The sequence below is a fragment of the Petaurus breviceps genome, unplaced genomic scaffold (genome assembly GCF_028583685.1).
Source record: "Petaurus breviceps papuanus isolate PSGF00001 unplaced genomic scaffold, PetGlider_PUasm1.0 186, whole genome shotgun sequence".
Lineage (NCBI taxonomy): Eukaryota > Metazoa > Chordata > Mammalia > Diprotodontia > Petauridae > Petaurus > Petaurus breviceps.
This window is the reverse complement of record NW_027185798.1, coordinates 517,143-532,492: the sequence shown is the minus strand read 5'-3', so window position 1 is coordinate 532,492 and position 15,350 is coordinate 517,143. Positions and strand designations below refer to the sequence as shown.

General features: G+C 54.0%; 1 protein-coding gene across 2 annotated transcripts; it reads left to right on the top strand.

Moving 5' to 3' along the window:
- The first annotated feature begins 393 nt into the window (after positions 1-393).
- On the top strand, positions 394-14,886 carry ECEL1 (endothelin converting enzyme like 1). 2 transcript variants are annotated; one of them, XM_069089159.1, is made up of 17 exons: positions 394-1,200; positions 3,352-3,420; positions 3,626-3,736; positions 4,544-4,636; positions 6,565-6,689; positions 7,813-8,035; positions 8,880-8,978; positions 9,344-9,418; positions 9,576-9,673; positions 10,913-10,971; positions 11,307-11,358; positions 11,845-11,912; positions 12,214-12,338; positions 12,741-12,806; positions 13,006-13,101; positions 13,696-13,772; positions 14,690-14,886. In XM_069089159.1, the coding sequence occupies exons 1-17, from the start codon at positions 412-414 to the stop codon at positions 14,787-14,789; spliced, it is 2,325 nt and encodes a 774-aa protein (XP_068945260.1). In that variant the 5' UTR covers positions 394-411; the 3' UTR covers positions 14,790-14,886. The 2 variants fall into 2 exon arrangements, with proteins under 2 accessions (XP_068945260.1, XP_068945259.1); XM_069089158.1 differs by having other exon boundaries at positions 9,576-9,679.
- The last annotated feature ends 464 nt before the right edge of the window (positions 14,887-15,350 follow it).

Genomic DNA, 15,350 nt, shown 5'->3' with positions numbered 1-15,350 from the left:
TCTGCCATCCCCCTTGCCTTCATTTATCCCCGAGGGAGAGAGGGAGAGCTGAAGGAGCTCGAAGGAAGGATAGATCGGGGGGGGGGGGGGCCGGAGTTCGGAGGGCCTCGTCCTGGGCATCGGAGTGGAGAGAAACCCCACCTCCAAGTTTGGAGGGCTCTGGAGTGCCCGAAGGGAGGGGAGGGAAGACTCTGGGTTGAGCCCTGAGGGGAGGGTTTCCGCAGGCAGTGGCGATAAGAGACCGCTTCCCTGAGCCTTGGACCCCTCTTCGCCCCCTTCCTTTCTTTCCCGCAGGCTGCAGCCTGGACCATGAGCAGGCAGCCGCAGCTGGTGACGGCGGCGTCGGGGACAGAGCCACGGTATCTCCTGTAGCTGGCGCCGGGGTCAGGGAAGGGGCGGGCCGCTGGCGCCATGGAGCCCACTTACTCGCTGACGGCGCACTACGATGAATTTCAGGAGGTCAAATACGTGAGCAAGTGCGGCCCGGGCAGCTCTGGGGGCGGCTCACTGCCGCACGGCTTCCCCCTCCCGCGGGCCACCGCCAGCTCGGGCCGCGGCGCCTCCGGGGCCGGCTTGAGCCGCTGGAACCGGCGGGAGGTGTGCCTGCTGTCGGGGCTGGTGTTCGCCGCCGGCCTCTGCGCCATCCTCGGGGCCATGCTGGTCCTCAAGTACCTAGGGCCCGGGCCCGGCGGCGGGGGCGCGGGCGCCGCGTGCCCCGAGGGCTGCCCCGAGCGCAAGGCCTTCGCCCGCGCCGCGCGCTTCCTGGCAGCCAACCTGGACGTCAGCATCGACCCGTGCCAGGACTTCTACTCGTTCGCGTGCGGCGGCTGGCTGCGGCGCCACGGCATCCCCGAGGACAAGCTCACCTACGGCACGATCGCCGCCATCGGTGAGCAGAACGAAGAGCGCCTGCGGCGGCTGTTGGCGCGGCCCAGCGGCGGGCCCGGGGGCTCGGCCCAGCGCAAGGTGCGCGCCTTCTTCCGCTCGTGCCTCGACATGGCCGAGATCGAGCGGCTGGGCCCGAGGCCCATGCTCGAGGTGATAGAGGACTGCGGCGGCTGGGACCTGCGCGGCGGCGGGGCGCACAGCTGGGACCTCAACCGGTTGCTGTACAAGGCGCAGGGCGTCTACAGCGCCGCTGCGCTCTTCTCGCTCACCGTCAGCCTGGACGACAAGAATTCCTCGCGCTACGTCATCCGCGTGAGTGGCCGGCCGGCGCGGCGTGGCTGGTGAGGCGAGGTGGTCGGGCTCCCCGCGGGTGGTCGCGCCTTGGGCCGGGCTGAGCTGGGGGCTGGTACACGCGCGGGCGCTCACACACATACACACAAACTCACAGGAGCCCTCGCGCGCGCGCTCACACACACAAACTCATGCGCGTGCACACACATGCACACACGCGCGCACACGCACACATGCCCACGTTGCCAGCCAGCTGCCTCAAGGTTGCTTCAGGGTCTAGGGACTGAGGACCCCCATCCTCAGTAGCGCGCTCTGGACGTAGGGGAAAGGGCGATGCCTGCGGAATCTCACCAGGCCACTGTGTCATTCTGGCCGAGTCACGTCTGTTGCCGGGGCCTCAGTCTCCTCAAACACTAGCTGAGAGCGTCTTTAATGGTTCGCAGGCCATTTCCCATGCCCTGATCTCCATCTGCATTCCCGTGTCGCCCCCAGACGGCCCAAAGGTCTGGAAGTCAGCTCCTCCGACTCAGAACGTTCAGTCCCACGCGCGCCTCTGCCACGTGGGTCTCCTGTGTGCGATCTGAGCATTGCCCCACCTCTAGAAAAGGAAAAGGTTTTATTAGATGGTCTTTAAGGGCCCTTCCAGCTCTAGATCTAGGCTCCTGTTAGAAGACAGATGCCCCGGGACACCGAAAAGCTGAAGGCCCAGAAAGGCCGGGGCACCCACCCCTCTTACACAGTGACTGCCTTCTGGGCGGCTCGTGCCAGCCCTGGAAACAGGCACTTAAGGCAGGATTTATCGCCATTCACAGAAGAGAAAGCCAAGGCTCAAAGACGTCAAGTGACATACTCAGGGTGACACAAGGCAAAGGCAGGGTTCGTTCCCAGGGAAATCGTCCAGGTGGATGTTCAGTTGCTTCTGGGGACAGAAAGGGGCCTAGCAGAGATTGTGGGGCAGGGAGGGGTCTAAAGTGTGTTTAAGGGGCCTGAGCCCGACCTGCGTGGGTTCTTCCTCCACAGCCATCACTGGCTCTCAGTGCCAGAGGGGAGGAGGGAAGGGAGAGAGGAGGAAGGGAAGGAGTTAGCGGAGAGCGGGGGAGGGGAGAGGAAGGAAGGAAGCGGGAGGTGAGGAGGTAATTTCCCCTGGAGTAATTGCGGTGTTTAGCGGAGCAGCGGGGAGCCGCAATTTCCCAGGCCACAGGCAGGCGGGCTGGAGGGCGGTGGCAGCTAAGCGGGAGCGGGTTCTGAGCGGCTGCGGCGGCGTAGTCGTCAGGTGTGTGTGTGTGTGTGTGTGTGTGTGTGTGTGTGTGTGTGTGTGTGTGTGTGTGTGTGTGTGTGTGTGTGTGTGTTCGAGCGCAGCCCGCCGCACCGAGCCGGTGGTGTGGGGCTCCGGCCCCCCTGCTGGGCGTGTCCTTGGCATTCGGGCGGTGAGCAGTCTGGAAACCCAGCGTCAGAGCTGCAAGGGGAATTCGGAGATGGTCTACTTAAGCCGATCATTTTACACTCGGGAAAACTGAGGCCCAGGAGGGCATCCGGGGCTTTCTCCACTAATTCTGTGTTGGGCCGGGTTAGGGAGGCCTGGGGTGATCTATGGAACGTGCCCGCAGCTGGATAACTGGGGCTCTCTTTTCTGTGCTCCTTCCCCACACATTCGTCCCCCCCTTGAAAAAACAGAAACAAAACTTTCCTCGGGTTAGGGCCTCGGAAAATGAGGCCTAGAAGGAACAGAATTTAAAGTAGACATGACCCAGGAGGGCAGAGGCTTACAGATGAAAAACCAGACTCCCAAGGGGTGAAGGGAATAGACCAGAGTCACGCAGGTGGGAAGTGGGGAGCAAAGGGCTGGCACCTCTGGTTTGAGGACTTGAGTTCAAATCAAATCCTAGCTCTTCTTAGCTGTGTGGCCTTAAGTGAGTCATATCACCTCTCCAAGCTGTGGTTCCTCATCTGTAAGATGCAGGGGATTGGACTAGATAACCTTTTAAGAGGTTATCCCTCTTGAGATCCTAAGTGTCAGAGCTGGATTTGAACCGAGGGTCTCTGACTCTACCAATTCTCCCAGGTCACCCCAGGGGAGTCAGGGAAGGGGGAAGAGTAGAGTCCAGGCTGACAACCCGGCTTCTCAGCCCTCCCCTGCCTGAGGTGTGCCCTGTTCTCTCTTTATTCTCCTAGATTGACCAGGATGGGCTGACGCTGCCTGAGAGAACACTCTATTTGGCCCAGGATGAAGAGAGTGAGAAGGTGAGGTGGGGGAGCAGGGTGCAATATAGGAAGGACCCAGGGAGAAGCAGTGGCTTTGGTCTCAGAACCTTAGATGGTGAGACAGACCATGGCTTCAGTCCTAGGCTAGGGACAACACTGTGGGTGTGGGGATGCCCTTGCATGGTAGGTCAGTTGTTTTCCACAGAGGCTGAGCTGACCTGCCTATTCGGGGTGGGCCCCCCAGATCCTGGCTGCCTATCGGGTATTTATGGAGCGGCTGCTGAGCCTACTAGGGGCAGAAGCAGTGGAGCAGAAGGCCCTGGAGATTCTGCAACTGGAGCAGAGGCTGGCCAATGTGAGTGTCCCAGAGGCTTCCCAGAACCACCCCTTCCTTCTCATAGTTCGGAGCCCCCAGCTCACAGCCCGGGGCTCCTCACTCTCCTCTCGTTCCTGATCCTTGTCTTTGTGCCTTCGATGGTGGCCTTTTTATCATGAAGTTCCCTGGAACCACAAAGGCAAGAGAGAGAGAGACCATGAGGCTGGTCAGTCATTCTCACCAGCTGACTCCAGCCTGGGGGCCACGAAGCCCCGGGCCGCCTTCTAGAGAGGTTCAGTCAGCAGAGACCTGTTGGACTGTAGGATCTCTTTTTAAAATTTCTATTATTAAGTCAGTCAAGGGGCATTGATTAATTACCCAAGATGTTCGGGGCCATTGTGGAAATACAAGAACAGAAATCCAGGGGCATTCTGTTCTCAGAGGTTATGTTCCGATGGGAGGGTCATATATTCATATAAATATTGATCTTTTGTCTTGATATGGCCTTAATCTCTGAATATGTCCCTCCCCTCCCCCCAACCCACCATACTGTTCCTTGTAATAAAGATTTTTTTTTGAAGAGGAAGAAAAGTAACTGACAAATAAACCTTGTCTGATAATCACACCTGACTCATACCCATAGACCCCCATCTCTGCAAGGCAAGACAGAGGTGCATTTTCTTATCCCTCAGTCATCATGATAGCACAACTTTATGGTCTTGGGAGTGGGTTGTGGGGCACCAGGTGTCCTGTGGCTGTGCTATGGAGTAGGAGGGGGGCTCTGGGTAATGTGTCAAGTTGGAGAAGGGGGTGCAGGTCCAGGGATAACCCCATTTATTCCATCAGATCACTGTGTCTGAATATGATGACCTACGCCGAGACATCAGTTCAATGTACAACAAGGTGACCTTGGGACAGCTTCAACAGATCACCCCTCATGTGAGTAGGGCCCCCCATGGGAAGGGATGGAGCCTGAGGGGAGAGGAGGTAGAAGAAATCTCAGGGAGTCTGCTCTTTCCCAGGGGGCAAAGGAAAGTGTGTGTGTGTGTGTGTGTGTGTGAGAGAGAGAGAGAGAGAGAGAGAGAGAGAGAGGTGGGGGGAGAGAGAGAGATAGAGAGGGAAGGAGGGAGAGAGGGAGAGGGAGAGAGAGAGAGTATGTGTGAGACAGAGAGACAGAAAGGAGTAAGCAAAAGAGAGAGCTTGGTGGATAACAAGGCTAAGAGAATGGGACTTGGGGAAATTCCTATAGAGGATTTTAGAGGAGTCCCTGGTTGGAACTGATTCAGCTCCAGGATTATGGGTTTGACAGATTCATAGAAACTTGGAAGGGGGAGGAACAACCAGGTTAAGGTTGGTGAGAACTCTGGGTTTGGAGTCAAAGAATCTGGATTTGAAACTTGACTCTGTCATTAATTATCTGTGTGACCTTGAACAGGTCACTTTCCTCTCCAATCCTCAGTTGCCTCCTCTGTGAAATGAGGTGGTTTGGCTGGATGATCCCTAAGGAGCCTCCCAGCTCTAAATCCACAGACACCTTATCATGGCCCTCCTTCCTATTCTTTTCTCTGTCCTCGAATCCTGGTCTTTTCCTAGGAAGAGAAAGGAAGCTGGGGCAGTAGAAAGAAAACTGGTTCTGGAGTCAGGACCTCCAGTCAACATCTTTCCTCTGAAGTTTTTGGCCTGAGGGACCTCGGGCAAATGACTTGCCTTCCCTGGGGATCAGTTTCCTCATCTGTAAAAAATGAGGAGCATGGGGGCGGCTAGGTGGCACAGTGAATAGAACACCAGCCCTGAAGTCAGGAGGAACTGAGTTCAAATCTGACATCAGACACTTAACACAAAACCAGCAGTGTGACCTTGGACAAGTCACTTAACCCCAATTTCCCTACCTTCCCCCCTCCAAAAAGCAAAAAGAAAAATCTGAAAAAAATTGAGGAGCATGGACTGAAAGGTCTCTAAGGGCCATTTCATTTCTAGATCTGTGATCTCTGTTACGTTGCAGAATGAGAAAAGTGGCTAACATTGTCATCAGTGACACAAGTGAAAGGAACCTCAGAGGGCATAAGGTCCAAGGCCTTCATTTTATACATGAGGAAACTAGGGGGATTCCTGAGTCTGGAGTCAGGGAGACCTGAGTTCAAATCCAGTCTCAGACACTTACTCACTGTGTGACCCTGGGCAGGTCACTTAGCCCTGTTTGCCTCAATTTCCTCATCCATAAAATGATACCCAACCTCCCAGGGTTCTTGTGAGGATCAAATGAGATATTTGTATAGTGCTTAACTTAGCACAGTGTCTGGCACATAGTAGGCACTATGTAAAGATGATGATGATGGTGATGATGGTGGTGATGATGGTGATGATGGTGGTGATGGTGATGATGATGATGGTGATGATGGTGATGGTGGTGGTGGTGATGATGATGGTGATGATGGTGTTGCTGCTGCTGCTGGTCTGAGGCCCAGGTAGGTTAAGTGACTTCAGTGTCTTAAAATCATAGATTCAAACTTCAAAGGTACCTCTGAGATCATCAGGTGCAGCCCCCTCCATTTATAATAGTCGAGAAAATTGAATTTAAGCTCAGAGAAGTTAGCTAAGTTGCCAGAGTCACTCAGGCAGTGAGTGATGGAGACTCCACATTCAGCACTTCTCCTGCTGGACCACAGAACCAGAAAAAAACTGGTTTGGAATCCTGATTCAGACACTTAGAGTCTAGGTGACCCTGGGCTTTCTGTTACTGAGACTCAATTTCCTCACCTGTGAAATAGGACGCATAGGACACAAACCACTTGCTCTTTAGGGTTCTTGGGAAGGAAACACTCTGTGAATTTTGTGGTCCTGACCTTGGCATTCTGTGCCCCCCGCAGCTCCGATGGAAGTGGCTGCTGGATCAGATCTTCCAGGAGGACTTCTCAGAAGATGAAGAGGTGGTGCTTCTGGCCACAGAGTACATGCAGCAAGTGTCCCAGCTCATCCGCTCCACACCTCGGAGGTAGCTGGCAGGGGGAGGGAGGCTTACCCCCGAGACAGCTGCATGGTGCATGGCCGCCCCTAGCCATCCTCCACCCCCAGAGAACTAAGGCTGACTCTCCACATCCCTACGTGCCCAGAGCACATATCCCCAGATGTTCATCCCTTTTTGACCTCAAAATTCCCACCAGGGATTCCTACAACAGTGACGTGGTTTCTGGCTGTCAACCCTGTACATTGGAAGTACTGGGAGACTCCCCTGTTCCTACTCCAGGAAGCACCTTGGTGGCAACACCAAAGTCGGGGGGCCTGGGTTCTAGTCCCAGGGTGGCCACCAACTCATTGTATGTAACCTTGGACAAATGATCTTACCTCTGGACACTTTTTTCCACAGCTGTAATAATTTCCCTGCCTTCCTCACAGGTTGCCTGAACTGGGATCGCACCCAGTCTCCACAGCTCCAGGCTGCCCAGAGCACCCAAGGCAGACCTAAGATCAAATCTTGCCTTACTAACTGTGTGACCCTGGGCAAGTCCCTTCCTTTCCCTATGCCCTACTTTGTCATATGTTAAAAGGGAAGAATGCTAGTTGCTGTTGATTGTGAAGCCCAGATGAGATGGAGTGCTCTAGAAACCTTGAGCTGCTCTATAAAACTCAGCTATCCTCCTCATCACCACCATCTCCCTCCTCTTCATCATCATCACCATCATCCTTCATCCTCCTCCTCCTCCTTACTAGTGAGAGGCTTCATTGTGTAACAGAGGACTGATTTTTGGCATCAGGAAGAGCTTTGTGATCCTGGAAGAGTCCTTTAACCTCTCATTTGCCCCAGGCAACTCTATACAGCAGTGCTTGTAAAGAAGGTTCCAGTGTGCTCGGGTAGGAGCTGATGAAACTGATGAAATCACGGGTCTGACCAAAAGCCTTCATTCACATATTAGGATAAAAGGAAATGACTTTCGTGAAAGGCCTTGGAAGAGCCCAGAGTGCTGCAGATTACAGCATTCTTACCATCTTCTGCTTTGCTTGGGGGAGGTGAAGCCGGGGCTCTGGCCAGCTCTCCTCCCTGCCTGAACGCCCCAGGTCTGAGGGGCTGAGCTCAGAAAAGCCCAGCTTCCTCAGCCACCTCCTCTCCCCACTCCCAGGATCCTTCACAATTACCTGGTGTGGCGGGTGGTGGTGGTCCTGAGTGAGCATCTGTCCCAGCCCTTCCGATCAGCACTGCATGACCTGTCCCGAGAGATGGAGGGCAGTGACAAACCCCAAGAGCTGGCCAGGGTCTGCCTGGGCCAAGCCAACCGGCACTTCGGCATGGCCCTGGGGGCCCTCTTCGTACACGAACATTTCTCTGCCGCAAGCAAAGCCAAGGTCAGATACAGAGCCAATGGGGCGGGATGGGGAGAGCCTAGGGGTGGTCTAGGGCCCAGGGATCATGCCCTTCCTAGGCTCCCTTCCCCTCCGGGGTGCCAATTGTCAGATGTTAGTGTCCAAGGCTTCCTAGTCTGCAAAATGGGCATAAGAATACCCTGGGACAAATCATTTAGCCTCTCAGGGACTCAGGCTGCCTATCATAGGGTAGTACTTGCCTACCTTTCTACCCCATACACTTGGGAAGTTCCAGTTTGGTAGATGGTTAAGTTTCTTGAGGAAAGGGGCACTTTTCCTCCTTTATAGCCCCAGAACCTGGTATGTGCCTTAGTAAATTCTAGTTGAATTTAGGTAAAATGAAAATTGGGAGCTCTAAACCACTAGACAGAACCTCTCTGAATGTCAGACAGCTCAACAGCGATTAAATTGAAGGATTCAAACTTGGGTGTTGTGGAGTCAGGGGATCCAAGGACAAATCTTAGAAGTTTACTATTTGTGACCCTAGGCAAGGACTTGGTTACCTCATCTGAGAAATGAAGCTGTTGGGATAAATAGCTCCTAAGGTTCCTTCCTTGCCCTTGATTTATGGTCCTGGATGGTCTCAAAAGACCCTCCTGGCTTGAAATCTGACTTCTGTTTTTAGATGTGGAAACTGAGGCTCAAAAAGGTTCAATGAAAGATGTTGGCTGTGAAAAGCAAGGACCAGTTAGGGACGGCAGGGACGAGGTTCATTGGGGGTGGGGTGGGGTTGCTAAAACAGCCAGAAGGAGCTGCCTGGGATGCTGAGGGTGACTCCAAGCCAGGGACCCCAACCTTACACCTGACACGTCTCCAACCCTGACAGGTGCAGCAGCTTGTGGAGGATATCAAACACATTCTGGGCCAGCGTCTGGATGAACTAGACTGGATGGACAAAGAAACCAAGGCTGCTGCCAGGGCCAAGGTACTACGCCAAAGGAGCAGGTTTGTGGAGGAATTTGGTGGCAGGGGGCTGCCTCTGCAGGGCTGCTAAGGGCAGGGGGCCACTGTCCCCCCTCTCCAATCTTCTGCTCACCCTTGATCCCCTTCCCAGGCAGGGAATGGGATACTTCCCCTCTCCTGCTGCCTTTCTGGGACTAGATTGGTGTTCCTCAGCTAGGGCAGCTTGGTCTGAATACCATCTTGGAGCTACTTCCCCCTTATCTCCAGGCCTTCTACCCTGCCCCCCATCAGCCTCAGGCAGTGAAGCACCATGGCCCTTTCAACACGGCATGCTCATATCCCGGAGATATTTGCCCAGGACCCTCAGGTTTCCCCTTTTGTCCTCAGCTGCAGTACATGATGGTGATGGTCGGGTATCCTGACTTCCTGCTCAAGCCTGAAGCAATTGACAAGGAGTATGAGGTATGGGGTCCCCCAGCCCTCCGCCAGCCAGCAGGACCCACTGGCCCCCTGTGCTGTGGGAGACCCAGGGAAGATGACTCCCTCTTCCTCCTCCTCTCCGCCCCGATCCTCTTCCTCCTCCTTCTCTTTCTCCTTCTTCCCCTTCTTCCTCCCACAGTTCGAAGTCCACGAGAAGACTTACTTTAAGAACATCTTGAACAGCATCCGGTTCAGCATCCAGTTATCTGTGAAGAAGATCCGGCAGGAGGTGGATAAGTCCGCGTGGGTACCGCCAGCAGTGAGCTGGGCTCGGCAGGTTGGGAGCCAGGGAGTAGTGAGGCTGGCCCAGCTGGAGCTGGGAGCTTCTAGATCAGGAGAGCAGCCACCCATAACTCAGCAGCGGTCCCTATTCCAAGACCCTGACCATGGAGGGCTGTGTGGTCCAGCTTCTGCTGGAGGCAGGGCCACTGCCTCTCATGGCCCTTTCTTGTGGGGGAGTTTCCACACTGAGCCACAATCGATGTCTCTAACTCTCACCCGTTGTTCCTGTTTCTGCCCTCTGGCACTAAGCAGAGCAAGCCTGTTCTTCTCTTCCACTTGGTGCCCCTGTGCCTGCCCTGCAGGGCTGGAACAGCCCTTCATATATTTGAAGACTGCTATCATGTCACCTCTGATTCTTCTCCCCTGAAAGCTAAACATCCCAGTCCCTTCACCCCAGGTATGGGGGACTTTCCAAATCACTCATTATCCTGTTTGCCTTCCCTGGGTGATCTATAGCTTATCAATTATCCTGCCTAAAATGTAATGTCCAGAACTGATCCCTACCTCTTGAGGTGTTGTCTAAAGGCAGAAGGCAGAAGGACAGTCACCCCTCTAGTCTTGGGAACAATACTGCTCTTAATGAAAACTCCCATAATATGAAGTTTTCTGGCTACCATGCAACGCCATTGGCTCATCTCTAGCTTGAGGTCCACTAAAACCCTCAGATCTTTTTCATATTAACATTTACTAGCTTTTACTGTATCTGATTATAGGCAAATGCAAGGACACTGTGGGTGTCCATGGACTAAGGAGCTTATGAGAGAAATGAGACATTTCCAAACATACCTGAAAGCAAGGCAGAGGAACATGAGTAATACAGAAGATGCAGGTAGCTTGGGAAGGGGGGGGGACTCACAAGGAAGATCAGTGAGGTGTGTCTGGAGAAGGCTTCAAGGACAGGATGGGATCTCAGAGACCCCCTCAGAGTCCAACTCCTCATTTTACATCTGAGGAAACAGAGGTTCAGGGAAGTTAAGTGACTTGCCCAAGGTCACACCAGGGCTCTTTCATTGTCTGATGTTCCAGGGAATAGACCCTTGCTAGTGATGGGAGTGTGTGTGTGTGTGGGGGGGGTGTTGTGCCAGGGAAGCAGAGTGTCAGGGAGGGGGCAGATCAGGCAGGTCTCAGAATGAAGGACCTCAGGCTGGGCATCTATGACTGAATGACTCTTTGTGAAGGACACTCTTTTTATAGGTGGCTGCTCCCCCCACAAGCTCTGAATGCATATTACCTTCCCAACAAGAACCAAATGGGTAAGCAAGAGATCAGAGGGTTATTTGGGAGTTCTCTGCCTCCCTGAGCTTTAGGACCCCTTCTTCTCCCTGGTGAAAAAACTGCTGTCAACATGGGGACAGATCTGGAGACACAGAAGAGCTGGGTCTCAGAGATCGGTGATAGACTTGGTCCTGGGGAGTCCAGTGAAGCTGCCTTGGGGTAGGGAGCAGGAATTAGCATTCCCTCGCTTGATGCACCACAGGTAGTGGTGTCTAATGACTGGGGTTTGGGGGGTACAATGCACACACCATCCTTTCTGGAGATGGTAGCTGAAAGAGGTCCCCCATTCTTATCCAAACACTTTTCTGTGCAGTGTTCCCTGCTGGCATCTTACAACCTACCCTCTATGATCCTGACTTCCCACAGTGAGTATTTCTGGGGCTTGACCTCCTGGAAACTCTAGACTTTGCCCATGAGGAATCTTTGCAAGAGCAGACCCCAGCCTCTGCACTGCCTTGGGTCTGAGAATCACTGGGCACTAAGGAGAGATTAGTTTCAGCATGTGGCAGGTCTGTGGCTCCCATAGGTAGAGCAGGGATCATGGGACCACAAATTTACAGCTTCCAGGGTCCTTAGAGATCATCTAGTCCATCACCTTCATTTTACAGATGAGGAAACTGAGGCTAGGAGGGGTTTAAGTGCCTCATCCTGGGACAGCTAGAAAGCCTCGGAGACAGGATTTGAAGCTGGTCTCCTTGGCTCCAAGTCAATGGCTTCATCTGCCACCCAATGAGCCCAGTGATGAAAAAGGGACCTGGTTCTCTGTTACTTAGTTTCTGTTTGGGATTTTTTGGGAAGGAGGGCAGGGAAGTCATCCCAACTCTTGACCTGGTGCTGTCTGGTGTCCACAGATCTCTGAACTATGGAGGCATCGGCACTATCATTGGACATGAGCTGACCCATGGCTACGATGATTGGGGTAGATAAAACCCTGGGTTCCCACAATTCCTTCCGGCTGCCCATTCTAGCGTCTCAGTCTTAGATCCATGGCTGTATTTTCTCTACCACCTCCACCCTTCCACCCTAGGGAGCCCCAGGGTTCACCTTACCTGGTTCCTGCTGGTCTGAGAGTGTGTATGGGTATAGGAGAATGCCAGTCTTCAAGTCCCTCCTACCACCAAATCTCTTTGCTGAAAACTCAGAGTTGGGGCAGGGGCTTGGGCCAAAGACAGGACAGGAAGCAGGAGTCCCAGGGGCTTAGGGACCATGGTCCCCCACAGGTGGCCAATATGACCGTTCGGGGAACCTGATGCACTGGTGGACAGAGGCCTCCTACAGCCAGTTCCTCCGAAAGGCAGAATGTATAGTCAGCCTTTATGACAACTTCACAGTCTACAACCAGCGGGTAAGCTGCCTTCTGTTCCCAGACAGGACAGCACTGTCCTCGGTTCCGTTGGGTCACATCCCCCTGCCCAAATCCTCTGAGGAAGAGTCCAGAACTTCGAAAGACAAGAACATCTCAATCCCTATGGGACCATGAAGAGCAGGGGCTTAGGAGGCAGAGAGGGAAGGGAAAGGAATACGAGGAACTGCCCTTCCCTCTCCTACAGGGCCTCGATTTCTTCTGTAAGATGAGGGGGTTGGATCAGGGGCCCCTAGAGCCAGAAGACTCCAGCCTTCTAGGTCCAGGTCTAGGGTCTCAGGACCTACTAAATAGGGCTGGGTGAGCGCCTCAGCACCGGCCACACCCAAGACTTATGGTTGGGTGAGGAAGGGAGGAAAGTTCGACAGAATGACCACTCCACAGGTCAGCGGGAAGCACACCCTGGGAGAGAACATCGCAGATATGGGGGGCCTCAAGCTCGCCTATTACGTGAGTGCGGTTTGTCTCCTTCCCTCGCCCTGCCCTCTTTCTCGGTGGCCCTGCCGGGGGGAGGGGCCCGAGGATCTGGAGCTTTTCTTATTCCCTTCCCCTTCCCCTCCCTCCCCTTCCCCTCCCCCTTCCTCCCCTTCCCCTCCCTCCGCCTGCCTGAGCAGAGGCGGGGCCCTCAGAATTCTGTGTCCCCTCCCAGGCCTATCAGAAGTGGGTGCGGGAGCATGGCCCCGAGCATCCCCTCTACCGCCTCAAGTACACCCACGACCAGCTCTTCTTTATCGCCTTCGCCCAGGTAGGAGCCAGGCGCCTGTCTGGGGCTTCCTCCTGTCTGTGTTTATTATTAACAGAGCTGCTTCCCCTGGGGATTCTGGGAAGGGAATAGGCATTTATAAAGCACCTACTGTGTGTGCTAGGCATTGTGCTAAGTACTTTACAAATATGACCTCAGAGAGCCTCACAACCCTCAAAGAAAGGTACTGTTATTAGCCCCATTATATAGATGAGGAACCTGAGGAACAGAGAAGTTAAGTGACTTGTCCAAGGTCACACAGTGTCTGAGGCAGGATTTTAACTCAGGTCTTTCTGATTCCAGCTCAGCACTCTATGCACTGCACTACCTAGCTGTCTGTAACTACCTGAGCCCCTAACTGAGAGACAACTGGAATTTCTCAAGGGAGAGGGGATGAAACCCTTCTCATCCTGCCTGTTGCCTTTCTGTCCCCTGGCTAGTTATTGCCTACTGTGCTTAAATGTGGAGCCAGGAAAGTATGGGTTCCAATCCTGCCTCAGACACTTGCCGCGTGGCCGTGTGGCCTGACTCTGAGCCTTGGTTTCCTCTTGTGTAAAGTGAGTCTCTGAGGTTCCTTCCTCCTCCGTTTTGGCTTAGAACTGGTGCATCAAGAGGAGGTCGCAGTCCATCTACCTGCAGGTGCTGACCGACAAGCATGCCCCAGAGCACTACAGGTACTGGCCTTCGGGGGCCACCGCCGTCCCTGCTGCTCTCAGGGGAGGGAAGAGGCCTGGGACAGGGAGAGTGGAGGAACAGAGGCGAGAGAGTCCTCTGTCTAAAAAGCTGCCTGTCTGAGTGCGCCTCTGCGCTCTGCCGCTCACTAGGTGGGGACCATGGACAGGGCCTCTCAGCCACGCTGAATCCTAGCTCCTCTGTGGAAGGGCTGTAACAGTGCTTCCGCTTCACTGGGAGGAATGGACTTGGCAGACCTCCGGGCAATGTCTGCTTTAGTTGGAGGAGCCTGGGGGTAGAAGGGTTGGAGAGCCCACACAGCTGGCTCCGGGCTGGTCCATTCGTGCAGACTGGGGGATCCTGGCAAAGTCGCTTAGCTTCTCAGCATCTCAAGGACGTTTCAGAGAAGCTGCTGACCTGGCCTTGGAGAGGAAGCGCTCTGAGGTCTGGGCCTCATCTGATTCTAATCCCAATAGCTAACTTCTTATACCGTTTAAAGTTGGCAAAGTGACTTACATCTATAAGTTTATGAGGTCATGTTTGTAATCACCCTTTGAGGTAGGTATCATTATTAGCTCCATTTTATAGATTAGGAAACTGAGATCAACTTGGCCAGGAAGCTATCCCCTGGGAAAGTATTGAGAAAGCAGTCTTGAGACCATTGAAACGGAATCATTTGTAGATGGGTCAGGATTTGAACCCAGGTTCTTCTGCTGCATCTTTTGTTTTGTTTTGTTTTGGAGGCAGGGAAGGCTGGGCATTGTGGTTAAGTGACTTGCCCAAGGTCACAGGGCTAGAAAGTGTTAAGTATCTGAGGCCAGATTTGAACTCAGGTCCTCCTGACTCCAGGGCCTGTGCTCTATTCACTGCACCACCTAGCCACCCCTGACTGCATCTTTTCATTTTTTTCTCCCTACAGGGTGCTGGGCAGTGTGTCCCAGTTTGAGGAATTTGGCCGGGCCTTCCACTGCCCCAAGAATTCTCCCATGAACCCAACTCACAAGTGCTCTGTGTGGTGAGGCCTGGGTGCCTAATCCCCTTCCCTGCCTGCCACCCACTTCCCCTGACCTTAGCAAGTTTACTGACCCACTCCTGATGGGCCAACTGTCCTCTCCCTTAGGGGCAAGGAAGAACTCTGGTTCTCAGGGGCCTCAGGGGCTATGGTTGGGCTCCAGGAGAAAGAGAGGGCCCCTCCTCTCTCCTAAGCTTGTCACTCAGGAGAAGGAAGTTTGGGGCCACAAGGTAGATTCCATATCATTTTGGTTGCTGGTCTGAAGGACCCCTGGGGTGGGGGTGGGGTGTCCATGAGTTAGGGAGCCTGGGGGCCAGGACAAGGAATGTGCTTGATGTGAGATATTCACATCATGTGGCTTGGGGGAAGGGTGGGGGGGATTAGATGTGAGTCTCATTACCTGTTCTTCCCAAGCCAGAAAGGGGATGGGGGAATCCCTTTCTTGGGGGCAGGGTCTTAGCAAGAACCCAGAAGATGGAGGGCCCTGGGTCCTGGCACTGGGGTGGGTAGAGAGGGTGGGGAGGGGATCTGGGGTCCCAGCAGGGTTGAGCTTGTACATATAAAAATC

Excerpts from the sequence above, each read along its gene's own strand:
- ECEL1 (XM_069089158.1), top strand. The coding sequence starts at position 412 with ATGGAGCCCACTTACTCGCTGACGGCGCACTACGATGAATTTCAGGAG. Across the intron at positions 6,690-7,812 it reads ATCCGCTCCACACCTCGGAG|GATCCTTCACAATTACCTGG; the intron begins GTAGCTGGCAGG and ends CCCCACTCCCAG. Across the intron at positions 8,036-8,879 it reads CTGCCGCAAGCAAAGCCAAG|GTGCAGCAGCTTGTGGAGGA; the intron begins GTCAGATACAGA and ends CAACCCTGACAG.